Source organism: Camelus bactrianus, chromosome 19, assembly GCF_048773025.1.
Source record: "Camelus bactrianus isolate YW-2024 breed Bactrian camel chromosome 19, ASM4877302v1, whole genome shotgun sequence".
Classification (NCBI taxonomy): domain Eukaryota; kingdom Metazoa; phylum Chordata; class Mammalia; order Artiodactyla; family Camelidae; genus Camelus; species Camelus bactrianus.
In genome coordinates, this window is record NC_133557.1 from 12,288,504 (window position 1) to 12,314,970 (window position 26,467).

Sequence of the window (26,467 nt, forward strand, 5' to 3'; positions counted from 1 at the left end):
TGGAGCTGTGGCTGATCCCCAAGACAGGTCAGATGAGGAGCAGGTGCAAAGTCACAACTTACAACAGAACAACTCCAATGTCACACACAATTGCACACAATCAGCTGGTCAAGTAGGAAGTCAAAATACTAGTTATTAAATTGAACTGTATGAACTGCCATTTTTACAGATCAAAAATGGTTGAATATCGGCAATTTCATATGGCTCAATTTAACATAAAATGGAAAAAAAATCAAGAAGTAATGAAGTACATAATCTAGAAGAACCAGAACAAATAACTTTAAGACCTTAGGGAGCTATTCTTTTTCCTTATAAGCCTTAAAACTTTGTAAATTATGTATGCATGTTATGTTGATAAAAATAAAAATCCAATTAAAAACAATCAGCCAATAAAGACTGAATAAGTAAATGAGGGAGAATTCCCTCTGGAATCATTACAAAAGGATTCCAAATAATATACGTAGATACCCTCCCTTCAGGAGGTGGAGCTTAATTCTTGCCTGCTCCTCACTCCCTGCCCGCCGAGGGTAGGCTAGACTTAGTGACTCACTTCCAAAGAGCGGGGAAAGAGAAAACAGTAACTTTACACTGGAGAAGTCTGGCAAACCCTATCTTCACCAAATGATGAAGGGTAAACTGCTTGAAATGTGACTAGCATGTACTGCTTGAGCAGTCCCAAACCTAAAACCCAACCTCACTTAGAGAAAAGCATCAGACAAACCCAAAGAGGGGACACTCTACCAGATACCTGACCAATGGCCCTTAAGACTGTCCATGTCATGAGAAATTAGGAAAGACAGAGTGTGAGCAGAGGACATGGGGGAAACATGACAACTAAATGTAATGTGGTACCTGGGATTGGATCTTGGAAGAGAAAGAGGACATTACAGGGAAAACTGGTGAAATCCACATCAAATCTGAGTTTACTTCATAATAATGTACCAGCGTCAGTTTCTGGGTTTTGACAAACATACCAGGGTAATATAAAATGTTAATGAGGGAAACTGGGGGAGGAAAATGGGAACTCTATGTACTATCTAAAATTATTCCAAAATTTAAAAGTTTATTTTAAAAAGTGATGTACTATTGTTATATGAAACATGAATGAACCTCAAAAATATTTTTCTAAGTGAAAGAAGGCTCTGGGAAATGTACATGGTAAGATTTGTGTTTTTCACTATGTAAATTTCACATACAAAAAAGGTAACTAACTATTGAACTCCAGCTAATGATATAATGATGAAATATTTAGCAGGAAATATACTGATGTTTGCACTTCACTTTGAAATACATTACAAAAAACTGGGGGATTAAGAGATGAACAATTTGTGATCACACAAGTATAGTAAAATGTAAATTGCGGCATCTAGGTGGTAGGAATAGGTGTTCAAGGTTAGATCTTTCAGCTTTGCCCTGTGTGTGAAAATTTTCATAATAAAGTATTAGGGGAGGGTGGAGTTGGGGGAAAGAACTCTGCATGCTGGTTTGGTCTGTCTGGAACCAGAAGTCACTAGTCCCGAGTGGGTGCCCTGCCCTTGCCCCCAAAGAGAGGGCATATCTAGGAAACACTGGCCTGGAGATTTGGCTCTCTTGGAGGAAAGTCCCTAGCTGTCACAGGCTGGCTGAGACAGCCTCTTCTAACCTTGAGGCTTTCCATTTGGGCTGAGGAGAAGGGATTTCCGAGAGGCCCTGGGATTCAGCCAATGTGGCAGCTGCAGACCCGGCGCCCCTTTGTCCAGTCTGCGCAGGAGAAGTCAGGAAAGGAGCAGTGGAAATAGCATGGGCGAGCTGGTGGCTGTGTGACCTGGTTTAAGTCACTCCCCTCCCCTACACAGCATTTTCCTCATCTGTTAAATGAGTGATAAACTAATTTGTTACTTACAGTGGAGGCTCCCCTAGTCCTTGCTCTGTCTCTCTGCTTTCAGAGACCTGAAGAGCAGCCCACTCTTTAAAGCTCCCCTCACCGACTGCAGCAGAGACCCTTGGCCTCTTTCCTGCTACCCACCACCAGGTCTCGCCAATTCCCCTCCTCAGAATTCCTCCCACTCAGCCCCCTTTTCTCCCTCCCACTGCCCCCTCTTGCTGGAAGGCCTCCCTCATCCTCCCGGCCCCTGAGGGATCTTACACACAGACACACACACACACACACATGAGAGCCCTGTACTTGCCCACTCAGAAGCCTCTGGTACCCCCTCTCCCTGAGCCACACCTGCACATCCCATAACCCTGAAAGTAGCCTGTCCTGCAAACACTGAGTGGCCACACCTGGGTGCCTCTGCTCATGTCTCATCCCTGGGGAGGAATGACCCTTCCTCCAAAGGGGGCTCCTACTCATCCCTTGAGAGGCAGCATCTTCACCTCCGGCCTCCAGGGTCCTCCCTAGCCCCACACAAAGTTATGTGACCCCTGAATTGGCCCCCCCACCAAAAGGGGTGGCATCCACTCCAGCCCTGTGGCCCTAGACCCAGCACAGGGACTGATGCACATGGAGTCGTTTGCTGTCCCTACCTGCTCAGCACTGCCCCAGTGAGGGCTCAGTCAGATCATATCCCTCTCACTGGCAGCCCTGAGGTCTCCAGGTTCCCCTCTGGATCACGATAAAGACGAAGATTTAATGGGGCAGCTGATAAAAGGGTGACCAGGGACAGAGAGGAGCAGATCAGAAGTTGAATGAAATGGTCAGAACATGCTCCACTATGGGATGGGAGAGAGGAGAGACCGGGAAAGCAACATCTGAACATCTGCCCTGGGCCAAGCCCTTTAACAAAAGGCATATCATTGAATCTTCATAACACCCTGGGGTAGGGCTTACAAGCCCCACTTATAGACAAGCAAACTCTGAGGATTAGGGTCTTGCCCAGGGTCACCTGGGAGTACGTGAGGCGTTTAGGCTCAGAGGCCCAAACCCTAGTCCATCCCTTCACCCCCACAACCCGTCTCAAGGGTCTGCACCCACGCACGCCAAGTCTCGCTCTGGCTCCGTACTCTTGCTTCGTGTAAACCGACATCCCTGTCAAGGCTGTGCTCCCAGTTCACAGCTCTGTCACTTAGCCAAGAAGAGAGAGAGGTTTTTTTGGAAAAGGCAAAACAAGTGTCTGAGATGCAGAGCCAGCAAAGGCTGTTAAGTCAGTATGTCCAGAAGCCAGGGAACTTGGGATGACAGCCTTGGCCAACACTGACTCCTGGGCTGCAGCATCCTGGAGAAGCAGACACTGCCACTCCAGGCATGTCCCGGTTCCCAGGTCTCTCACTTGCCTTGGAGATGCTGACGCTCGACAGCCAGCTTGCACTTGGGGACCCAGTTGGTTGTCACCATTGGCAAAGTGCAACATCCTTTGCCCTTGTGCCTGGGGTCCAGGAAATGAGGAGCTAGAAGGGCTGACAGCCAACCTGTGGAGCTGTGTGACCTGCCAACTCACAGGCCTGAAGGGACACGCATAGGAGGAGATGGTAGAGACACAGAGCGCCACCCTCTAGCTCTACAGGTATACAAAACAATAGGAAAATCACTGGATCTCAGCCTCAGGGTCTGGAATGTCACAAAGTAAGGTCACAGCTGGCTAAGACAGCAATTATCATCTATGTGGCACTTTTCAACTCACACAAGTTTTCCTCACTCAGCTCCATACTGGGTCCTCACAACCACCCTCCTTCTAGGCTGAGGAAACTGAAGCTACAACCCCCTCTCACCAGGTTTCACCAGCCTCCTGCCTGTGCTCCAGATCCCCGCTCACACCCCGGACCGCTCTCCTTCCTGGCAGAGTGAGGTTTTCAGAGCATGAATCCAATCTCAGTTGCCCTCAGTTTAAAACCAACAGCTTAGCCTGGTCCTCAGCATAATGAGGCCCATGTGGGCCACGTGGCTCTGACCACTGCTGTCCTGAAACGGCCTCATTCTTTACCAGGTGGCACGTGCCTTTCCTGCAGAACTGCCCTCCACACCAGCTTGCTCTCTCACCCAGGTCTCCCCACCCAGAACCTGGTTTGACCCTACACATCCCTCAGGACTCCACTGAGAGGCTGCCTCTCCCCAGAAGCTTCTTTAATCACCAGCACTGAGCGCCCCAGGCTGTGCTGACCCCATTCACAGCACCATCATGCTGCCTGGCTCCCCCAGTTTTCTTTTCTTTTTCTCCCACAGATGGTGAGCTCCTAGGAAGCAAGGCTGTGTCTCATTCACCCCTAGCAGAGTGCCTGGCACCCAGTAGGCACCTACTTAATATCTGCAAATCATTAAATAAGGCCCAAGGAGTTATGTGACTTACCCAAGGCCAGTGAGCTGGGCAAGGATGGGGCTGGGGTCACTGTGGAGTTCGGGCCTCCAAAGCCCAGGCCCTCCTGCTGGCCTTGTCCCCCCGTATTTAGCCCAGGCTTTTCATGTCACTCTGGTTGTGGGGGGAGAGGGGGCTGGGAAGGGCCTGTGAGAGACAAGCTTGGGATGCCGAGCGCTGAGGGTGAGAGAAACAAAGGAATGAACTAAGACCTTGACAAAATGCCACCAGCTGAGGAAAGCAAAGCCAACATGCACACCCAGCTGGATGAGGACCAGGACTCCAGCCTGGGCCACTGGCACCTCATGTCAGGAGGAACGAATCTTCCAGCCAGGGCCATACAGAAATAAGCCTGAAATTGGCCCCTGCCTGTCCACAAATGTGGGCTACATGCCACCCAACTCCTGGCAATCTGCCAGACATGTCCCAACACAGTTCCTCACTGGTACGTTCCCCAGAACGATACACCAGGCCAAGTGAGTGACAATTTGAGGAGACGGGACTGCAGCTTCACTTGTGCTGGAGTGAACAAGTGAGTTCCAGCGAGGCCTAATGTGCCAGAGGTTTAGTGCCCAGACCCCAGGGCAGAAGGCCAAAGCAGGGCCAGCCCAGGATCTACAGGGTCTGCAGCACATGGAGGCGGGCCAGGGGACAAGGAGGCAGCAGCCTGAAGAGCGATTCAGGTCCTGCTGGGAAGGGCAGGGGCAGCCACCAGGGAGCCTGTTTTAGATGCAGACACAGAGCAGGAGTGGGACTCTCAGGGTAGCCAAAGGGTGAGAGGGGAAGGGGACTCTGGCTCTGACCTCCTAGGAATCCAGCAGGACCTGCCACGGGTCCAGCTCTGACCAACACCGACACGAACTGGGAGGTGAGGGTGTTCAAGGTTGTCTGATCACTGGTCAGAAATTGTGGTTTTTGACCTTGCTCATTCCATTTATTCATCACTAAACTGTCACTGAGGATTCTTCTGGGTGCTGGGGATACAGTTGTGAAAAAGACAGGTCTGGGGGCTGCCCTAGTGGAACCCACAGTCTCCTGATAGGGTGTGAGAAACAGGGCATGAATAAACACACTGCCTGGAGCTGTGACTTCCCAGCCTCAGATTCTCCCTTTGTATCTGAGATGATAACAATACTGCCTCCCTCAAAGTGCTGTTATGAAGATTAAGTCAATTCTTTATTATAATTAAAAAAAAAAAAAGAAAACAACCTGAAGGGCCATCAGCAGGGGAGAAGCTACATCAGGTGTGGTGAGTCCGCACACGCAGGACTGAAACAGGAAGGAGCTTCCTCTCATGTGCGAACAAGGAGAGAGCACCCAGATGTTTTATTACATTTTCATCATGATGCCAGCAATAAAACACACACACAAATAAACTCCTCCACGAGCAGAAGAGCACACGTCAACACACAGAGAAAGCACCAGAGGCCAAACAAGCACATGACGCGGGAGATTAAAGGGATCACCTGGGCCTGGCCCCTAGTTTAGAGCTCTTTAAACCTGAGCCACTTTTAATTATAATTTAGGGAACGATTTCCTTATGTTACCTGTTTTTAAGTTGAATTAGGGTGAGCAGGATGTCTTACTCTTAAAAAGGCTAAATTTAAACATTCCTATTTGTTTATGTCATCCTAGATGACCATTATCCTTCTGCTGGTCACTGACCTGCAGAAGAAAAGGGTTAAAAAGCAAAGAGGGGGAAGAGGATTGTTCTCCTTCCCTCAGTTTCCAGCTCTGAATGTTTCCTTAGGAATTTGCTCTGGGTATTTGAGAGCACGTTGCTCGTGCTATTTCCCAGACAACACAGGTCAACACGCGGATCCTCTCACCACCCTGGGAGGTGGGGTTTTCACCTGCATCGCAGAGAGGGTCAATCACTCGCTGAAGGTTATACAGTGACAGAGTGGAGGGGGATTCTGAACCAACCAACCCACCTCAATCCCTCCTTGTCATTTCCTGGTTACTGACTCTCAGACACAATTATAATTAACAAATGATCTGTGCCACGTGTTGAAAAATACTCGATGGCCCCAGGGGAAAGGGCAGGGACTAAGTCACTGGTTCACCTGCCAGTGTCACTATAATTTACTGAAGATTTGTTGTATTATGGAGCGCAGCACTGACCAACTCAAACAGAGCAGGACTGAAAATCTCCAGGCCAAGACGTTCTCCACATTCAGCACTGGAATCAGCAAGTGATGGGCCTGGCTCTGGACGCCTGTTGCAAATCCATCCTCATCTCGTTCCCAGGGCAGCTCTGATCTGTCTTGCCCAGGGAGGAGAGAATGAGGACCAGGCGACTATAAGGACAGGCACAGCTAGGAGAGCTGGGAAGAGCCAGTGTGGGGCTAAGGACCTCCCTGAATGCCGCACACCTCACTGCAAGCACTGACTATAGGTCAAAGGGAAGCTGCCCTGGCTTGGGCTGTGGGGACATGCAGGGGTTTGCTGGCCACAGAAACCAGGTTCTGGCAGAAGTGGGAGAAGGGCTGGGGACAGAGCTGCCACCCCTGAGCTTAGCCAGTAGGGGTGACTTGGCCCCCAACCTGTCCACCTCCTGGACCCTCTCCCCTTCACCTCTCTGCATCAGGAAGGCCCAGCTCCCACTCCTCATCCCCTATGGCTTTCCCTAACCACTCACGACAGGAAAGGTGATCATTAAGTGAAAAACAGCAAGTCAAAGAACAGTACTTAGAGTAGGATGTCTTTATGTTTGCATATGGACTAAGAGCTGTCTGTAAATGCACAGAAGTCTGCAAAGACAGACCCCAAACTGATCCTCACGATCACATCTGCACTGGGTGGGAAGGGACGCGGCTCAGGGGGGAATATTTACTCTTAATTCCATATGCTTTTATTTTTTTCCCTTTTTTCCCCCAGCAATAATGAATTCATGTATTACTTATATGATTAAAAAATACAATTTAAAGAGATTTTTTTTTAAAGGTAAAGGACAATGCCAAGAATTCAACCTGGTTTTTCTCTATAGCTCAGCCACTAACACTCTCCATCTACTTGGCCTTGAATGCCAATCCCAACCCCATCCTCCTTTTTCCAACAATGCAGTTTCTCCTGCCTTTGATAGCACCTGACAACTTGCAAACATCTCCCATGCTGTTTTCAGAATCCCTTTTCTTATAAAGGCAGCCACAGGGAAAAATGCTGTAACCTGGCAAGTTCCATGGACACTTCATAATCACTGCAACTGTATTCCTGACCCACACTTGACATTCATGACCTGACAACAAGCTGTGGACTATTCCAGTGGAGCTCGCCAAGCTCCCCAGAGGCCCAAGGTAGGCCCATTGTCCTCACATGCCCGTCATCACTTTCAAAGGAAAAGTAAGGGGATTTCAGCAAGGCAGAGAGCCAGAACAATCTTTTGGATTTCTTCACGGTACTAAGTTGCATCCTGCAGATTTCAGTTCACATGGACACATGTAGGAGGCGCTGAGCATTCGCCAACAGTAACTTGTGTGTGTGACAGGCAGAACCGACCCTCAGGCCTGGTCCCACCCAGGCTGCAGGGCCCTCTGTCTCTCTGCTGTTCACAAACTAAGATAAACAGCTGGGCTGGACATTAATTGTCCAGAAATGTCCATGCAGGAAATACCAGACCCATCACTCACTGCAAGAGCCCTAACTCCCTTCTTTCCCAGCAGCTAACCTTGGAGGCAAGAATCTCCCTGGGGACTGTTCACTGGCATCATTGGTCTTTCCAGTGAGCCTTGTTCCCATCCCTTCCATTATGCATAGGAAATGCTGGGCTGTGTCAAATGGCAGTTGAAATGGTGAACGGTACAACTGCTATCATGAGATCTTGACAATTCGGACAGAGCTGACCTGAGAGAACGCAGCACAGTGGACAAGGGAACTTCAGAGAGGTTTGCTAGACCACCTGCAACAGAATCTTTGGAGAGCTTGATTAAAAATACAAATTCCAATCAACATCTCTGGGAGTGAAATTAGAGAAAAAAAAATTTTTTTAACAATCAAAGCCATGCATTTGTGACAGATTTAGCATAAACATTAAAACATTAACAGGAAATCTGCATTTTTAAACAAGCTCCCTGCAGGGATTCTGGAGCTGAGAAGCACTGCTCTATGGCACAGGGGTTGGGGGGTGCTTTCCCTGGGTGGGGCCTGAAGGCCTTGCTGCTACTTATTCTGTAAACCCCTCAGGCTCCTCTCCTGCGACTTCAGCTGCAGTTTGTGCTCCAGGTTTACCCAATGGCTAGAGGCTAGACCAAACTAAGTCTCATCTCTGCCTTTGCTCCTGCTGCCCCCAAGCCAGTTAACTCTCTCCTCCCCTTGCCCCTGCCCTCCACACCCTCACACGGCTCTAGATGCCGCAGCCCAGGCTCAATTACAGAAAGAGCGTGGCCTCAGAAACTGAATTCAGGTCTCCCTGAATTTGATTCTTGGCTCCTCCAATGACCTCGGGCAAAAGACAACCTCTGTGAGCCCTGGATCCCATTTGCACAATAGGGATAACACTGCCTCACAGGCCTGCTGTGAGAATTCACTGCAGCAACATGCCCAATAAATGCTAGCCAAATTCAGTTTTCCCCGCTGCTCTTACTTCCCTACCTTCTCTACCGGACCTTGAGCTACCTGAGGGGAGGAACTGCCCCTCATTCACATCCAAACCCCTATTTTGCAGAACCCAGGGCCCAGGTAGAATGTCTGAGGCTACAAAATGAACCCCTGCCCCTGTGTTGCCCTAGACTCTTACCTGCCCAATGTTGAAGGTCAGTGTGATGGCATAAAAGAAATTGGAGTTGGCACTTCCTGCGTAAATCCAGAGGTGCCACAGGACAGGGAAGAGCAGGGAGCAGACAATAATGATGCAGGCGAGGATAAAGATGTTTCGCAGGACTGCAAAGACAGAGGGTCACAGTTAGCCCAATGCTGACTCTATTTGGGACCTTTTATACTGTGATGGCCCTGCAGGGCAGCGGCCCAGGAAGAGCCTGGTGTAGCTCAAAGGCAGAACCACTCCCCTCACCACCCCTCAGCTCCCCACACACATTAAGAGGCACCAGCCTGCCAAGATGCAAACCTCAGACCCTTGGCAATGACTCCTCATGCCCAAAGCTGGTGGGAGGTGCTGGATTTGGACTCTACCTCCCACTGTGGCCTCAGCTGGCTATAGCTGGCAATGCCTTGAATGCCTCTGGGCACTGCAAGGGGCATTTCAGCAAGACACAGCCCTCGAACCCCCAATCTCGGGGTGCCAAGAGTAACACCTTCTCTCTGCAACCAGGGTGCTGTCTGGCCAAGTGGATCATGGATGGGGAAGGCAGTGTGAACTCATGGAGATCAGAGCCCCTCAGTGTCTCTATAGTGCCACAGCCCTGGGTCTCAGGAACACATTTGCCACTCTTCCTAATTCATGTCTTAGGTCCCCTGCCTTGCTCTTTAAGTGTCCCTGACTCTTCCTTTGATGATTTAAAAGTCTCATTTTGACACCCTCCCTAACATCACCCCCCACCCCCAGAGGGAATGGAGACTCCCACCAGGGAGAAAGCTCTCCCTGAAGCCCCAGGGAGGACCCGATACACAGGGTGGTCTGTGGGCAGGCAGGCTGAGTTCTGCCAGGGGTCGGGGGTGCAGAAGCGGGAGATGGAGGAAGGCAGCCCGACAGCGGGCACAGACTTGGCCTCAGAGAGACCTTGGTTACAATTCCTGCTCTGCCAGTGGATTTCTCTGAGTCTCAGCTTCCCCATGTATAACACAGGACTAAAATGCCTGCTTCATGGGAGGGTTCCAAGAATTAAACAAGGTGTGGAAATCCTGGCACACAAGTATTACTGTGTGTTTTGTATTGCTGCAATGACAAGTTAGCACAAACTTAGTGGCTTAAGCAATATAATTTATTCTCTTACATTTCTGGAGGTCAGAAGTTCACAGGCTAAAGTCAAGGTACCTGCAGGGCTGCGTCCCCCCAGCGGCTCTAGGGGAGAATCCGTGTGCCTGCTTTTGCAGCACGTAGAGGCTCATGACCTCCTTCCATCTTCGGCCAGCAATGTCGGACTAAGTCCTCCTCACATTGTATCATTATGTCCTCCTCTTCTGCCTCCCTCTTCCACTTTACATTTTTAAATACAGATTCAGTTTCTAGAGCAGTTTTAGGTTTACAGGAAAACCGAGTAGAAGGTGCAGGGATTTCCCATATGCCTCCTGCACCTACCTCGTCCACTTTTAAGGGCCCTTTTGATTACACTGGGACCACCTGAGTAATCCTGGATACTTCCCCCATCTGAAGGCTCTTTTGCCACATAAACTGATACAGTCACAGGTTCTGGGAATTATGAGGTGATCATCTTTATTGGGGGGTAAGGAGGGGACATTGTGCCTACCACACTGTGCTTTTTTTTCCCCTTTTAATTCAAAGGGGTTATCTGACAGTAGGATTATATGCTATTTTTGTTTCTTTTTTTATACTTTATTGTATTTTAAAATAAACTAATAAGTATCATTTAAAATTAATTAATTAAAAGAATCCCTTTAAAAAACAAACTTAGCACTTTAAAAAAAACCTTAGGTCTGGTTCCCAGTAGGCGCTTAATGAATAGAAGTTCCCTTCCCCTCTCTGATCCTGACCTTTAGGAAATCTTTTCTCTCAAGTCAGAGTTTCGGGAGATTTAAGAGATTGGGAAACTCCCGAATCTGAAGGCCTCTTGTCTTAGCTGTACAATGACTTGGTTTGAAATGCTCTACTGGGGGTTCATGCATTGGAAGGGGGCCGGGATTACACACAAGGTTCTCAATTCTGGTTGTAAAATGAATACACCTGGGGAGCCCTACCCAGATGCCATAAATTAGCCGATAGGGGTGGGACCCAGCCATCCATATTGGTTTCTAAAAGCTTCCCTGATGATGCAGCCAAGGCTGTGAACTACCGCATTACAGCTGCAGACCCTTACCAAATAAGAGGCCCATACCAGAGATTTCATGGGTCTGTGTCACAGTGAGAATTAGGACAAGGTAGTTCTGAGTTCTTGTTAAAGCTGAATGTTTTCAATTTACGGTCTGTTCTTTATTCAGAAATGATAGGTATTTTGTTGCTAGTTGTTGTTAAAAAAAAAAAAAGTCCTTTCTCTTATGAAATGGGGACGTAGTTGACTGTTTAATGTCTTCAGCAAAATAAAAAGTTGGCAACTCTGTCACCAGAATTTTTTGAAATGTTAGTGGTCCATGAAATCCCACAATGTGGAAACACTGGCCTGAAGGGCTTGCAAGGTCCTCTTTTCTGAGCTGAAATTTCCACGATTCTGGGTTTTCAAAGTCAAGAGGTAAAAGCCCTGACAAGCCTTTCTGAGATCTCTTGGAAGTCTCATTCTTGCTCCCAGAAACAGAGGTCTGGGAAAAGAGATGTGTGTACTGAGAAGAAGTAGTAGTAGTATTAAACAATGTTACAACTGCAAGAAAGGAAAACAAATTATTTACTGGACCTCCACTCAAATATCACTATTTATATTTCTCAGTGGTTCTTTTTGAGCCTCTGGAAATTATTTTGCTGAAAAGAATATACACTATTCCTAAAATAAAACTCCTGTGGCCTGACAGCCCAGCTGGGTCTTTGTTCCATGCCTCCAGCCACTCTGGATTTCAGACTGGGTGATAGGAAGACCAAGTGCACACATGCAGGGAGGCTCACATGCAGCTTCTGGTGCAACCACAAAGGGCTGCAAAGATACATTCCCATGTGCCTAGAGGAACGTCACCAGTGCCCATTTGGCTTCTGGCCTGTGGTGACCTTTGCAGGACAGGGGAGCTGTTACTCACTCTTGCTAGCTGATAGGTCAGAGGATTACAGCTACATGCCAGAGCAGATGGAACCAGGGGCCTGGGGCACAGGACGGCTTGTTCCAGGCCCCGGAGGTGTCGAAGATGTCACAGATAACCAGGGCCTGATGAGACGTAAGGGTTCACCCTTCATCAGATGTGCTAGGCCAGATGGGATCAGATTTCCCACCATGTTCACTGGGTGACTTTCTCCAATCTCTGGTTCCACCACTGACAGACGAAACTTCAGGCAAGTCACTCCCTTTCTGAGCCTCAGGCATTCAGAAATAAAATTCCACTGGAAGAATCCAGTCCCATCGGGAGGGGCACAGAGGGGATTTAGGGACTTCAAAGGTCGTGGTGATGTTTCTTTTCTTAAACTAGGTGCTGGGTACATGGGAATTTATTATGTTATTATTTTTTATAACTTATATGTATTTTAAAATCAGTATTCTTTTATCTTTATAAAATAGTTAATAAAAACAAAATAAAACACAGACACAAGATCCAGCCTTTTGGTAACTGCTCTTTGAGCTGGACCACTGCAGGCTGCCACCGGCTCTGCCAGCAGGCTGTTCCCTAACACCGCATTGTATGTCTGTATGACTCATCCTGGCCCCAAGGTCCGCAGAGTCCCAGCATCTGGGGCCAGCACTCAGGAAGGGGCCCACGTGCCTCTTCTCCCCACTGAGCACAACAGAAAAACAAAACGGAGAAGGTGCAAGCAGGCATGCCAGCACTGGTAACCAGTGTTGAAACTGTACTCTTAACCACATTAAAGGTCTGAATATACTCAACCTGGGTGTAAAGACTTCGCAAAGTCTTCACTCATAGGTCCATAGGACCAGGCTGAAGACACTCCTAGCTGCTCGTAATGACTCACAGCTGCAATGCCCCAAACAGACACTCCAAGCACGGGTACTCTCTGCCCCAGGAGCTGGGCCTCGAGGGGTGGTGGCCAACACTCTCTGCAGGACCTTCAGACAAGCTGAACTTGCCCAGCCAGACAGCAACAGTATCTATTAGATCCAGGTTTCCAGACACCCCATCCTTATTTTTTGTGCCTCCTCATCCCAGAGGGCATAAAAAAGCTTATTCCAAGTTTTGAAAAACATGTTTATTTCAATGACTCTGAATGACTCTGGCTACCAAGCCTGAAGCTTTGATCATGAAACTATGTAGGAGACCTCCCCGTAATTATTACCACTAATAATAACTGCAGTGCTGTTTACATGTATTCTTTCTCAAACTTGAAATACCCATGGGAGATATTCTCCCCATCTGACAGGTGAAAAAATGGGAGGCTCAGAAAGGTTAAATAATTTGCTAGTAATGGGAAAGCCAAGATCCAGACTCAGGCTCCAGACTGTGTTCAACAATATGAGATGAAAGATATTACCCAAGGGAGATGCCCTGTGTGGGACAGAGAGTCAAAAACTATTCCATTTTGGAATAACGATCAACATCTCCAAGACTTACCCTGTCACAAACTGGGGTATATTCACATGTTTTGTGACATGGTGACTTGTCACTGGGCACTCTGCCAAGCTGACTCTGAGCCTGCTGGACTGAGTGATTCTTGTCTGTGCCATGAGGATTTCACAGGCAAAAGATGCCACCTCCTGCTTCCAGTTAGGTGGATGGGTTATCACCTCACTGGGCATCACCTGCAGGAGCAGCCCAGCTTGTTTACCTTCACTCAGAGGCCCACTCCTACAGGCAGGCTTCTTTCCAGCAGTTGGTCAGTTTTGCTTCCTTGTTGACACCCAGCAGCCCCAAAACAACACAGACTCACTTCCTCTGAAGCCTGCCCTCCCCAAGTTCACTCTTGACCCCTTGCTGTGCACCCAATGTAGGGAAGGAAAGTTCACCAGCTCCCTTCCCTGTTTAGAGAATCAAGTGATGCTGGGCCACTGACACTGCCTCTTCATTAGGGAGGTTTAATAAGCCCATACGCAAACATTTGCTGAGTTGTCCTGTGTGTCAGGTTTGATTCTGGATCCTGGACAGAGGCAAGTGAGTTATTGGCCTATCCTCAGGGAGCTCACAAACACTGAAAAGAACCCACACAGAAGGCAAAGAGCCCGACTGAGGGAAACACTAGGAAATACTAGAAAGCACAACTGGATCACCGCTAGGCCGTCTTCTGAGGAAGGGATGGTTAGAGCTTAAAGGGGTCTTCCCAGCAGGTGGGAAGTCTAGTGTTGCTCATCTGTCTTCTCTGGACCTTTCGGTATAGCACTGGGAAATGGCTCAAAGCCAAAGTCTAGTGTTATACTGTCCGACATGACAGCCACTAGCCACCTGTGGCTTCTTTAGTTTAAATTAAAAGTTCAGTTTCTCAGCTAGTGGCTACTCTCTTAGACTGTGCAGACACAGGGCATTTCTGTCATCACAGAAAGCCCTACTGGCCAGTGCTGGCTGGAGGCTCACAGATCTGGATTCCAGTGCTAGCCTTTCTACCTACCAGTCATGTGACCTTAAATACGTGTTTCTACCTTCCTGTACCTCAGTTTTCTCATCTGTAAAATGGGGACACTTTCCTCAAAGTCTGGTGTGAAGATAAAAGGAGCTAATGCATGTAATGCTCTTAGAACCATGGTGGCCAGGTACACAGTAAGTGTTCAGTACATGCTAGTTATTTTATTATTATCAGTAACCTGTAGCACCGAGGAGGCAGATCGTGTGCCTCCTGTCACCACCTCTCTCTTGGTGCTGCTAGCTCATCAGGTGCCCAGCAAATGCCTATCAATCCCTCTTTCCCTGCTGATTCATCCAGGGGGTTAGAGGTGGGAGTACTCACATCTGTAGAGATGGTTCCACACGGGGAAGAACGCCATGTAGAGGGCCACATCCCCCACTGTCGGGTAGGACTTGAAGATGGAGATGATGGCAATCTGGATGAACATGAAGAAGACAGGGTGCTCCCTGGGGGAAGGCAGGGCAGAGGAAGATCAATCAGGGACCAGCCCCACTCCACAGACTCTTGACCCTATCCCTCAAACCCAAAAATACTCTCCAGGGGTCTTCAGGCAGGGCTGGCTCTGCCACCCACAAGACATGGGGCCAGGCCAAGCAGCAGAGCAGAAAACTGAGGGGACCCCGAGAGGCCCAGAGGTGGTGGAGAGCCCAGCAAACACTTAGAGAAACAGCCCACAGAGACATTTCCCATCAACCCCCACCCCCCCACCAGCTCTGGGCCTTCTCCCAGGAGCCACCGAGGAAGAAAACAAATGAAGTCAGCATCCTTTATTACTGGGCTTAAATGACGGCTTGTCAGAGTAATCAGCAACCGCCCTTGCCAGAGGCCCCTGACACTGCACCCAGGGCAGGAAGTGCTTCCTTGCTAATGCTTTTTTCTCTGACAACAGGGTCAGTGGGGCCGATAGACTTTTAGCTATGATGAGCTCCGCTCCAGATAGAGAACCGAGAGCTGTAGGAAGCATCTCTCTCAGCTCTTAAGGGCTGGAATTAGAGTTCTTGTAACCTTAAACTAGTAACAATGGCTACCATTTCTGAATCCTCACTCTATGCTACGTTCTGTCCTGGGCCCTTTCCTTGTATCATCGCATGTGATCCTCACTACACTTCAACTGCCCCTCGAGGTAGGCAATGCTGTCACTGCACTTTGCAGATGAGGAAGTCAGGTTCAGAGAAGGTGAGAGAATTCGTAAGAGATGGAGCTGTCTGTCTCCAGAACTCCTAGCACCACCAGCACTGTTCTGAGTGCCCAGCAGCATCACAGCTCTGACCCGGGAGGGTGAGACAGCTCAACCTCAGTGCTCCTCCAAGAGCTGACCAAGTGCTGAAGGGAAGCCACCAGGAAGAAGCCAGGTCTGCCCCTCCTCCATTCAGCTACACCTGAATGACATGCATGTGGCCTACTTCTGCATAGGACATGGATGCCCAGCTCATGAAGGTTTTCTTCAGGTTAATGGCATTCTTGTCTTACAGGTCAAAGGTCAGGGTGACTCAATGGGTATAAATCTGAGGTGTGGAGACAAACGCATTCACACCCAAATATTAGACAGCAAATGGCTCAGAAACTGAGCTTGGCAGAGTCACACAGTCCTGTAGCCTCTAAGCAGGGTCTGTCTATCTTGGCGAGCATCTTCCTAAAGACAATCTGTATCATTGGCTTTGGACTTTTTAGGTAGCTGGTAACAGCTACGACATTCCTATGAAAAGGCCAGGGACAAAGTAGTGCCAAAAAACGTGGAGACCAGAACCTCCTGCAACACTGCCTGGGGAGAGCGGAGCTGAAGGGCTTGTTCTCACGAAGCTGGCACTGCAGGGGCTGGAGAGATAGTGGAACATCATATTCAGGTACAAGAGGGCAGCCATGGGGGAGGTCAGGTATCCTTATATCTTCTGCCCCCTGAGGCCCTGGTTGTGGGGGAAGGGGAGAGGGGATGGTGTCACAAGATGGTGGTGCTACTGTCTACCGAGGGGTCATCTGTGGACTTTCACATGCAGACAATAGAAGCTGCTGGAGAGCTGGCTACACCGAACGAGGAAAGATGCTCCAGGCTCCCTGCTTCTCAGCCCAGTGGCTGGGCCTGACCAGAACAAGAGCAGGAAATGTGGACCAGACAGCTGGAGAACTTGGCTGGGTAGGCTGCTAGAATTCTGGAGCTCGCCAGGTCAAGGAAGAATGGTTTTCTGTCAGATGCCAGGCCCAGGCTATGTCATGGGAAGGAAATATCAGCTCTGAGCTTTCACAGAATGGGAACCATGTGCACTGGTTCACTGGCCATGGAGAATGGCAGGAAGGTTGGAGCAGAAAACTCAAGCTCCTGAAATCTAAATCAAAACTCTTCCAGCTTCTCTGGACCACCCAGGCATATCTGTGCCTATCGGTGCCTGTTTTCTCCTCTCTGAAGCTGGGATAATAGAACCATTTCCAGGAGCTAGTACAAGTGATCTCTCTCAGGAGCCTGGCACTGTGCAGGGGACTGAGCATAGATTCTGCAGTCAAACAAACCTGGGTCTGAATCAGCTCCACTGCTCACAGGCTGTGTGACTCTGAGAAAATCGTTCCACCTCTCTGAATGTCAATTTCCTCAAGTATAAAATGGAAATGATAATAACATAGTGCCTATCTCCAAGAGTTCCTTGGAAGGGTTAGGTATGAATACATCTCAGAAAGCCTAGAAAGGTGTCTGAGGTGGAGCCAGGCTCAACACATCCTAGCTCTCTTAGACTGCAGAAGGGAGCTCCACAGACAACTCTTTTGAGGGAAATTGATCAGAAGATCAAACAGAGCTGCAGGTGGCCAGCCTCCCAACTAACACATCCTGAGTCACTCTGGGCAAAGTGTCACTGAGATGCTGACGGAGGACACCCAACAAGGACACCTCCCCCACCCCAACCCTCGCTCTTGTCTAAAACAGTGAGTGAGCTCAGCAGCAACATGGGCTCAAGCACCCCAAAGTGAGGCCAGGAGTAATATCAGTGCTCCAGAGCACCCTCCCTGCAGCTGCACTCGTGTGTGACTCTATTGCTGGGTACCACTGGCACCCAAGACGACTGAGGGCAGGGTTCCCTGGGCAGAAAGGGCATAAATCTGATGGCAGATGCTCCCAGTCTGAAAAGCCCCTGTGAAGCCACAAATGGCTCTGTGGAGAAAAAAGCAGCAGTCCCACCACTTACTTTAGCTTTATGGCCAAGGGGATGGTGTAGAAGAAGACGTTGATCTGAAACACACATACAAAGAAAAGGCTGAAGTGCTCAAACATCTCTGCAAAGAAGTACCAGAAGAGACCAATGTTTGGAGTGAGATCTGGAACAGAAAGTCTGGAACGAAGAAAACAAAGGAAGAGCAAAAAAAAGCGAAGTTATAAATGGTCTGCTTTGACCTGGTTTTCTCCTGAAGGCTTTGGTCACTGCTGGGCAGTCAAAGGTGACTGTCCCCACAAAGAACAGGATATGAGGGGCTCTCCAGGAGCCTGGATACAGGTAATTAACAAAATAATGGGTGGAGACACAGAGAATAATAACCCATAAAAAATATTACCTGAGCCAAACTCTGGCATACATCAAAGATCTGAAACAAGGCAGGGATTCACGCTAGAAATCAAAACACTAGCCCCTCTTTTACTGCCCAAGATATATATGTTTAAAATCAGAATTGTACTATAGCAAAAGAGGAATGGGTTTGAAATAAACAATACCTATTTTGGGCATTCTAAAGACTTGTCTAGAAGAACAAGCTCAAAGATCCTGTTCCTCCTCATTCTTGCTCCGCATGCCCATAGCAGGAGCCAGCAGACTGAGTGCCTGACACTGCAGTGAGACCTCCAGGGGCCTGACGAACCACTGCCAGGTTCTGGCTAGGATCCCAGACCTTACTTGAGAAGTAAGGGTTTAGCGGGAAAACTTTCTGTCTCGTATATCAAATAAAGATTGGATGCAATTCTGGCTTGTCTAAAACTTTACATTAAATTTTTTTATTTTAAAAAATATGGGGTTGAAACTGATGCCAATTCACAATTTTAAAAGTACAACCACTGAAGCATGGAAAGGGAGAGAGAGGCAATGGTTCATGGGCAGATTTTACTGACGAAGGACTCCGCCCAGGGCGAGTCAGCTTCCTGCTGTAACTACATTTCCTTTTCCGTGAAATGAGGTAAAGAACACAATCTGTGGACCAGCAGAACACTAGGAAAAGCTTTTCGTCAGGCATTACAAACTTTTATCCGAGGCAGAGCATGATAAGCTGAGGGTTACTAAATCATTGGTAGGCTCAGCCAAGATTCCACACAAATAAGCAGCCCAGAATCCCAAAGAGGAGGTTGCCACAGATTCCCTGCCATCCTGGCAGGTTTAAGTGTGTCTGTCTCTCACTGGGCTGTTAGTTCCTCAAGGCTTTGGCAGCGACTCCCCTCCTCAGCACACCACAGGGAGAACATCTGGAAATGTCTGCAGAATTCATCCTGCAAACCCATTTTGATTTTCTCTAAAAGCTTGACGTAGGAAAGGTGGCTCTATTTTAAACCTGTTGGAGATCCTCTTGTAGTAGAGGAACACATCCATTCCCGCCTGGGATTGAATCAAAACCTTCCAGTCAGAGGCTGGTAGTTGCTTTGGATGTTCCCAGACGGTGTTATTTAATTGCACTAGATTAAGGTGTGCTCTAGACCAACAGTTCTCAAAATGTGTTCCCTGGACCAGCAGCATCAGCATCACCTGAAAACTCGTTAAAAATGCAAATTCTTGGTTCCTACCCCGAGACTTAGTTAATCAGAACCTCTGCAGGTGGGGCCCAGCAATCTGGGTGTCCAAGAATTGTGGATGATTCTGATGCACACTATGGTCTGAGGCCACTGCTCTAGATGCTGCCTGTGCTTGCTCTCCCTCTGCCTCATTTCAGATAGAGCTGTGAAGACTACATCAGCTTCCAAAGTTTTCTAATGAAGTCATTACTTACATGAAGCCATAGACTGCAGGGATGAAATCCCAGGAGCTGAGAAGGAAGAAGGAGAGGCAAACGATTACCACCAGGCTTCCTGCGTACATCATGGCATACTCGCAAAAGAAGATCCAGAAGGCTTTGCTCTTCACTTTCACAGGTATGTACTGCCGCTAGGAGAGAAGGCAGAATCGTACATTTAAGGATCTCAAGGACAAAGAGCAGTTATCAGACTAAACTTTAAGAATCCTCCTGCAAAACACAGGATACAGAAAAGTTGAAAATCAATGAGCTGAAAAAATACACTAGGTAAACACTAATCAAAAGAAAATTAGTTTGTTTATTGCTACCAGGTAAAGTAGACTTTAAAAAGCATTGCAGAGATAAAGATGTTCCATCGTGATAAAAGATTCAGTAGAAAGAGGTAACAGTTCTAAAGGTTCTAAATTTGTATATACCTAATAACATAGTATCAAAATTTATAAAACAAACATGTGCAGAGCTGCAAAGGAAAAATACACAAATCCATCATCAGTGGCTAACTGGTAGATCAATCAAGTAGAAATACGAAGAGCACACTTAATGAACTTGTTCACATAAGATCTTAAAAAAACAAATATACTTATATAAAACAGTGCACCTGGAAAATCTGCATTCATTTAAAGCATTTGGGGGCATTTATAAAAGCTGACTATATAGCTGAACCAGGCCATAAAGCAGTATCAATAAACTTTAAGGAATCTGTATCATACAGATCCTATTCTCTGGCCGTAATGCAATTAGCCAACATCTGTAATAAAAATACAACCTGAATATTTTAAGCCCACCTTTGAGACCTACTGCTTAAAAAAAAGGTTTCTTTCAAAATATACTGCCCATCAACAATGCACCTGGTCACCCAAGAATTCTGGAGACGTATGGTGAGATTAACGTTGTTTTTCATACCTAACAAAACACTCATTTTGCATCCCATGGATCAAGGTGTCATTTCAACTTTCAAGTCTTACTATTTAAGAAATACATTTTGTAAGCCCATAGCTGCCATAGACAGCAATGTCTCTGATGGATCTGGGCAAAGTGAATCGAAAACCTGAAAAGGATTTACCAATCTAGATGCCATTAAGAACATTGGTGATTTATGGGAAGAGGTCAAAATATCACCATTAAGGAATCTGGAAGAAGTTGATTCCAACCCTCATGGATGCTTCTGAAGGCTTCAAGTTTTCAGTGGAGAAAGTAACTGCAGATGTGGTAGAACTAATAAGAGAACTAGAATTAGAAGTGGAGCCTGAAGATGGGACTGAATTGCTGCAATCTCATGATAAAACTTGAACAGATGAAGAGTTGTTTCTTACGGATAAGCAAAGAAAATGGTTTCTTGAGATGGAATCTACTCCTGGTGAAGATGCTGTGAAAACTGTTGAAATGACAACAAAAGATTTAGAATATTACATAAACTTAGTTGATAAAGCAGTGTTTGAGAGGACTGACTTCAGTTTTGAAAGAAGTTCTACCACGGGTAAAATGCTATCAAACAGCACTGCATGCTACATAGTAATTGTTGTGAAAGTAGGAGTCCATTGATGTTTGTTGGCAAACTTCATTGTTGTCTCATTTTAAGAAATTGCCACAGCTACTGCAAACTTCAGCAACTCCAACCCTGATCAGTCAGCAGCCATCAACATCGAGGCAAGACCCTCCATCAGCAAAAAGATTATGACTCACTAAAGGCTCAGAAGGTGGCTAGCATTTGTCAGCAATAAAGGATTTTTAAATTAGGAGATGCACATTTTTTTAGACATAATGCTATCATACCTCTTAAAAGACTACCATATAAACATAGTTTTTAGATGCAATGGGAAACCAAAAAATTTGTGTGACTTGCTATACTGTGATATTTGCTTTATTGCAGTGATCTGAAACTGAGCCTGAAATATCTAAGTAATCGAGAAGCCAGAAGCTCTTAGAAATGACTGATGAGACTGATGAATCTCATTAGATAAGACAGATCAAAGAAAAGAGAGAATAAACAGTATTAGGGATATGAAAGGAGACATAACTCTATGGCTGCATCAGGGTTAATAAATAAAATATTAAAAAGTATGCTGACGTATTTAAAAACTGAGGCAAAATGGACACAGTCTATGGAGAATTTAAATAATTTAAATGGTTCAATTAAAATGCTGGTGTTATAAAAAAAACAAAAGGTGGAGGAGATAAAGGAGATGACAATGGAATGTAACACATGATCCTTGATTGGATCTTGAACCCCACCTCTCCCCCTAAAAGCTATTAAAGTCATGTATAAATTGGGGAATTTCAATTTAGAGAGTATATATTAGACAATAATCTCTGAAAGGTAATCTTGGGTGTGCTAGTAGTAGTGTGGTTAGGTAGAAGAATGCTCTATATCTTAAGAGCTACCTGAGTATTTAGGATGGATGTGTTTTGTTGTCTGTAACTTCCCTGCAAATGAGTCAGGGGAAAAAAGAAAAAAAAAAGTCTATATATCTACAGAGGTACAGAAAATGATAACTGGAGAATCCAAGTAAAGGGTATTTATTATATTAGTCTTTCAACTTTTTTGAAAGCATGAAATAAAAAAATCAGGGAAAAAACTAATTCAAGAAGAAATAGAAAATTTGAATGGTCCTATAATCATTTAAGAAATTTAATTAGTAATGAAAATTCTTCCCATAAAGAAAAGAGCAGGCCCAGCCAGTTTTACAGGAAAGTTCAATCAACATTCAAGAAGCAGGTGATTCTAATTTTACATTAACTCTTTCACAGCAAATAAAAGCTTGATATCAAAAGCAATTACCAACACAAATGCAAAAATGCTAAGTGAAATATTATCTAATATAAGTCAGCAACACACGAAAAAGATCATGATAAATTTGTGTCATGACTAGGTTTGGTTTATTCTAAAATCAAGGTTTGTTCAAGATAAGAAAAGCTATTGATGTATGTATCACAAATAGCTTACAGGTAAGAACTCCTATCAGTATCGAGACTTATACAACAAGTAGTCATGATAAAAATAATAAACAATAAAAGAATTCTGTAAAGTGGCACGGTATAAAATTAACATATGAATAGCCATGGTGATCATTTTGTAATGTACAGAAATATCGAATTATTATGTTGTGGACCAGGAACTAACACAGTGTTGCAGGTCAATTATACTTCAAAAACAAACAAACTCATAGAAAAAGAGATCAGATTTATGGTTTCCAGAAGTGGGGGGTGGGGGAGGAGGAATTGGGTGAAAGTTATCAAAAGGTACAAAATAAGATAAATAAGTATTAGGATGTAATGTACAACATGATAAGTATAATTAACACGGATGTATGTTATATAAGAAAGTTAAGAGAGTAAATCCTAAGAGTTTTCACCATAAGGGAAAAAATATTTTTCTTTTTCTTTTATTTTGTATCTATATAAGATGATGGATGTTTACTAAATTTATTGTAGTAATCATTTCATGATGTATGTAAGACAAATCATTATACTTTATAGCTTAAATATACAGTGCTCTATGCCAATTTTATCTCAACAACCCTGGAAAGAAAAAAAAATACAGCCTCCATATGCACAAATAAACAATTAGAGGACACAATGGTAGAGAAAACACCAAAGAAATTCAAACTTAGAGTTAAATTTAACAGGAAATGTGCAAACCCTATTCAAGGAAAATTTTAAAACACTCCTGAAAGACACTAACATAGACTTGAACAAATGGACAGGTATCCCCTGTTGTTGTTTAGGATAATTCAACATTATAAAGATGTCAGTCCTCCCTAAGTTAATTTTTAAATTCAATATAATAATGCAATCCCAATAAAAATGCCAATAAGCTATTTTATGGAATTATGTAAGATGATATTGAAGTACACATGGAAAAATAAACATGCAAGAATAGCTAGGAAAACAGAAACAAGGAAAAATTACAAAGGGAGAACTAGTCCTATCAGACATTAAAATATACTAAAAAAACTCTACAGTTAAAATAGTACAATACTGGCACATAAATAGACAGACTAGTGGAATAAAATAGGAAGTTCAGCATTAGACCAAAACACTTAGAGAAATTTAGTATATGCCAAAGGTGGCATATCACTGGGGTAAAGGTGGACTTTTTAATAAATGGTGTTAGAGCAATTAGGTAACTTGGAAAAAGACAAAATTAGATTATATTTCACACCATTCACAAGAATTAAATTCCAAATGAATTAGGGATCTAAATTTTTTTTCATGAAACCATGAAGTAGTAGGGAAAAAAAGCCACTGTATATTTGTCTTTAACCCTGATATAGGGAAAAGCTCAAAATCCAGAGGTAATAAAAATGAAAAGTTTTACATATTAAAAACACCATAAGTAAAATGAGAATATGTGTCCATGCAAAAACAGATATGCAAATATTCACAGCAGCATGACTTATAATAGCCAAAAAGTAGAAACAACCCAAATGTCTATAGACTGGTGAATGGATAAATAAAATATGGCGTATCCACACAATGGGATACTATTTGGCAATAAAAAGGAATGAAGTACTAATACATGCTGTAAGAGGGATGAACTCTAAAAACATTTCGCTAAGTGAAAGAAGCCAAACACAAAAAACTATATATTACATGATTCCATTCATATAAAATGTCCGGGATAGGAAAACCTACAAACACAGAAAGCAGAATAGTGGTTGCCTAGGGCTGGAATGGAGAGGGACACTTAGGAAAAACAGAGAGTGACTGCTAATGGGTATGGGGTTTCTTCCCAGGAGATAAAAATGTTCTAGAATTGACTGTGGTGATGGCTGCACAACTCTGTAAATATACTAAAAATTCTTTAATTGTACACTTTAAATAGGTAAACTGTATGGCATATCTTGATAAAAAATAAAAGCTGTTAAAAGAAAAACAGTATAAACAAAGTCAAAGGACAAATGAAAAACTGGAAGAAAATACTTGTAGACAAAGGGTTAATATTCCTAATATTCTAAAAAATTGAAGGAAAAAAGACCTAAATCCAACAGAAAAATGAAGGGGGGGTTGTGGAATGGACAAACCATAAACATGAAAAAATGTTCAAACGCACTCATATTTAGAGAAATGCAAATTAAAACAACATTGAGATACCATTTCTCACAATCAGACTGGATTTAAAATTTTAAAAATGTGACAGCACATTGTTAGTGAGGCTGTGGGAAAACAGACACTTTCATAATTTACTGGTGAAAACAGAAAATCTGTACAGCCTTTCTGGAGGGAAATTTGAAAAAAAAAACCCCAAAATTGCAATATATATATACCTTTGGATCCAGTAATTCTACTTCTAGAAATCTGCCTTGAAGATACATACCTCTAACAACACGAAAATACATATACACAACATTATTCAATGAAGCATTAATTGTAATTGCAAAATATTGGAAACAATCTAAATTCCCATACATAGGAAGAAGCTGAATACACTGTGGTGTGTCTACACAATGGAGGACTATGCAGCTTGAAAAAGAATGAGGAAGACCTCTGTGTATCTGTAGGTAGTGATTTCCAGGAAGTAATACTAAATGAAAAAAGCAAAGCTCAAAAGAGTACCTAGAGTATGTTATTCTTCATATAAGAAAAAGAGGACAGAAGGAAATATACATGTATTGGCTCATTTGCACAAAAGAAATACAAGAAGGATAAACCAGAAACTAAAGAGAATAGTTACTTAGGGTGATAGGGAAAGAAGTAGAAAGAAAAGAGCAAGACAGCAGGGATGAGGACAGAGTAATACTTTTCCAAATATATCTTTTTGTATAGATGCCTCTTAGAACCACAGTAATGTTTCATAGTCCCTTCACATACCACGGTTAAAATCAACCAGGATGTAGGGGGAAATCCAAAATGAACACAAACAGTAGTAAATGAACCTAACTAGATTACAAATTAATAGCCATACACATTATGTAAACACACTGAATACACACACACAATACATAATATATATTATATGTATATATACATATACATTGAATACATACAACACATTAATACATACAAATACATGAATGCATACAAATACATAACCATATGGGGGGAGAAAGGCCATATGGGGGAAGAAAAGAGCTAACCTAAGTGACGGTGAGAAACAGTAATGACAGAATACTTAAGCTAAAGACAAAAAGAACAGTACACAAGTGTTATAATCAAATTAGTAAATGTATTTCATACAGGGGTATTTCGCACAACAATTCTAGATCTACTTTATGTGAATACTAGAATTAAACAAATAGGCAAATATATTGTAGACAATGAAAGTTAGACTTCTTACTGTTAGAGAAAGAAGTTATAAACAAGAAAAAAGGAGACTAAAGTGAACCCTATAGTGTTGAATGGAAATCATAAGTATATCAGTATAAACAGAGACGCCACTGAGATCAGAGGTATCAGTATGAACAAACAGAAGTATAAACAATTAAATATGTGTGTGTGTACAGGTTAGTATGCATACATATATTCCCTAGCTCTGTCTGCCAGAAGCAATGATACCCCAGTAACAATAAGCATACCTAGAACCCTTGGTTTCTAAATAGCATCCCCAACAAAAGGGGCCAGGAGTCCTTGAAGAAGTAGCTGATTCCAGGGCTGGGGCATGGAAAATACAAGATGAGCCTGGAACATCTGGTGGTACTAGAAAGAAAGGAAGGAAAGGCTCAAAATAGACGGGACTTGTCAAAAGAATACAGGGGCCAATCTGAAGGAACTCATAATGGTCAAAGCTAGAAGAATTTGAGCAATAAGCTAATGACAGTATAGAATTTTTTTTTTGAGGTGAAATTCACACAACATGCATTTAACCACTTTAATCATTCAGTGTGTGATTCAGTGGCTGTTTTGGTCACATATAACTCAGAGGTTCTTTACCAGCTGCCTTGAAAAAGTTTGAGGTGGGTAAGGGTTAGCCCCTCCTCTAGAATCTCACTGCAAAGAAAGCAAGTTTCAGACT

The 26,467-nt window shown here is 44.6% G+C and overlaps 1 protein-coding gene across 2 annotated transcripts in view; it reads right to left on the minus strand.

Moving 5' to 3' along the window:
* The window catches only part of PIGU (phosphatidylinositol glycan anchor biosynthesis class U), a 79,221-nt gene that overhangs the window by 2,268 nt on the left and 50,486 nt on the right, over positions 1-26,467 (minus strand). Inside the window, exons 8-12 of one of the 2 annotated variants that reach the window (XR_006726949.2) lie at positions 19,492-19,646; positions 17,715-17,858; positions 14,866-14,990; positions 9,007-9,149; positions 4,266-4,448 (exon numbers count right to left, since the gene is read on the minus strand). Coding sequence is in view for 1 of the 2 variants with exons in the window: in XM_010960833.3 (XP_010959135.2) it covers positions 9,007-9,149; positions 14,866-14,990; positions 17,715-17,858; positions 19,492-19,646 (567 nt within the window). In the remaining variant the exon portion in view is untranslated. The remainder of the gene's footprint in view (positions 1-4,265; positions 4,449-9,006; positions 9,150-14,865; positions 14,991-17,714; positions 17,859-19,491; positions 19,647-26,467) is intronic. The other variant, XM_010960833.3, reaches the window with a different exon arrangement.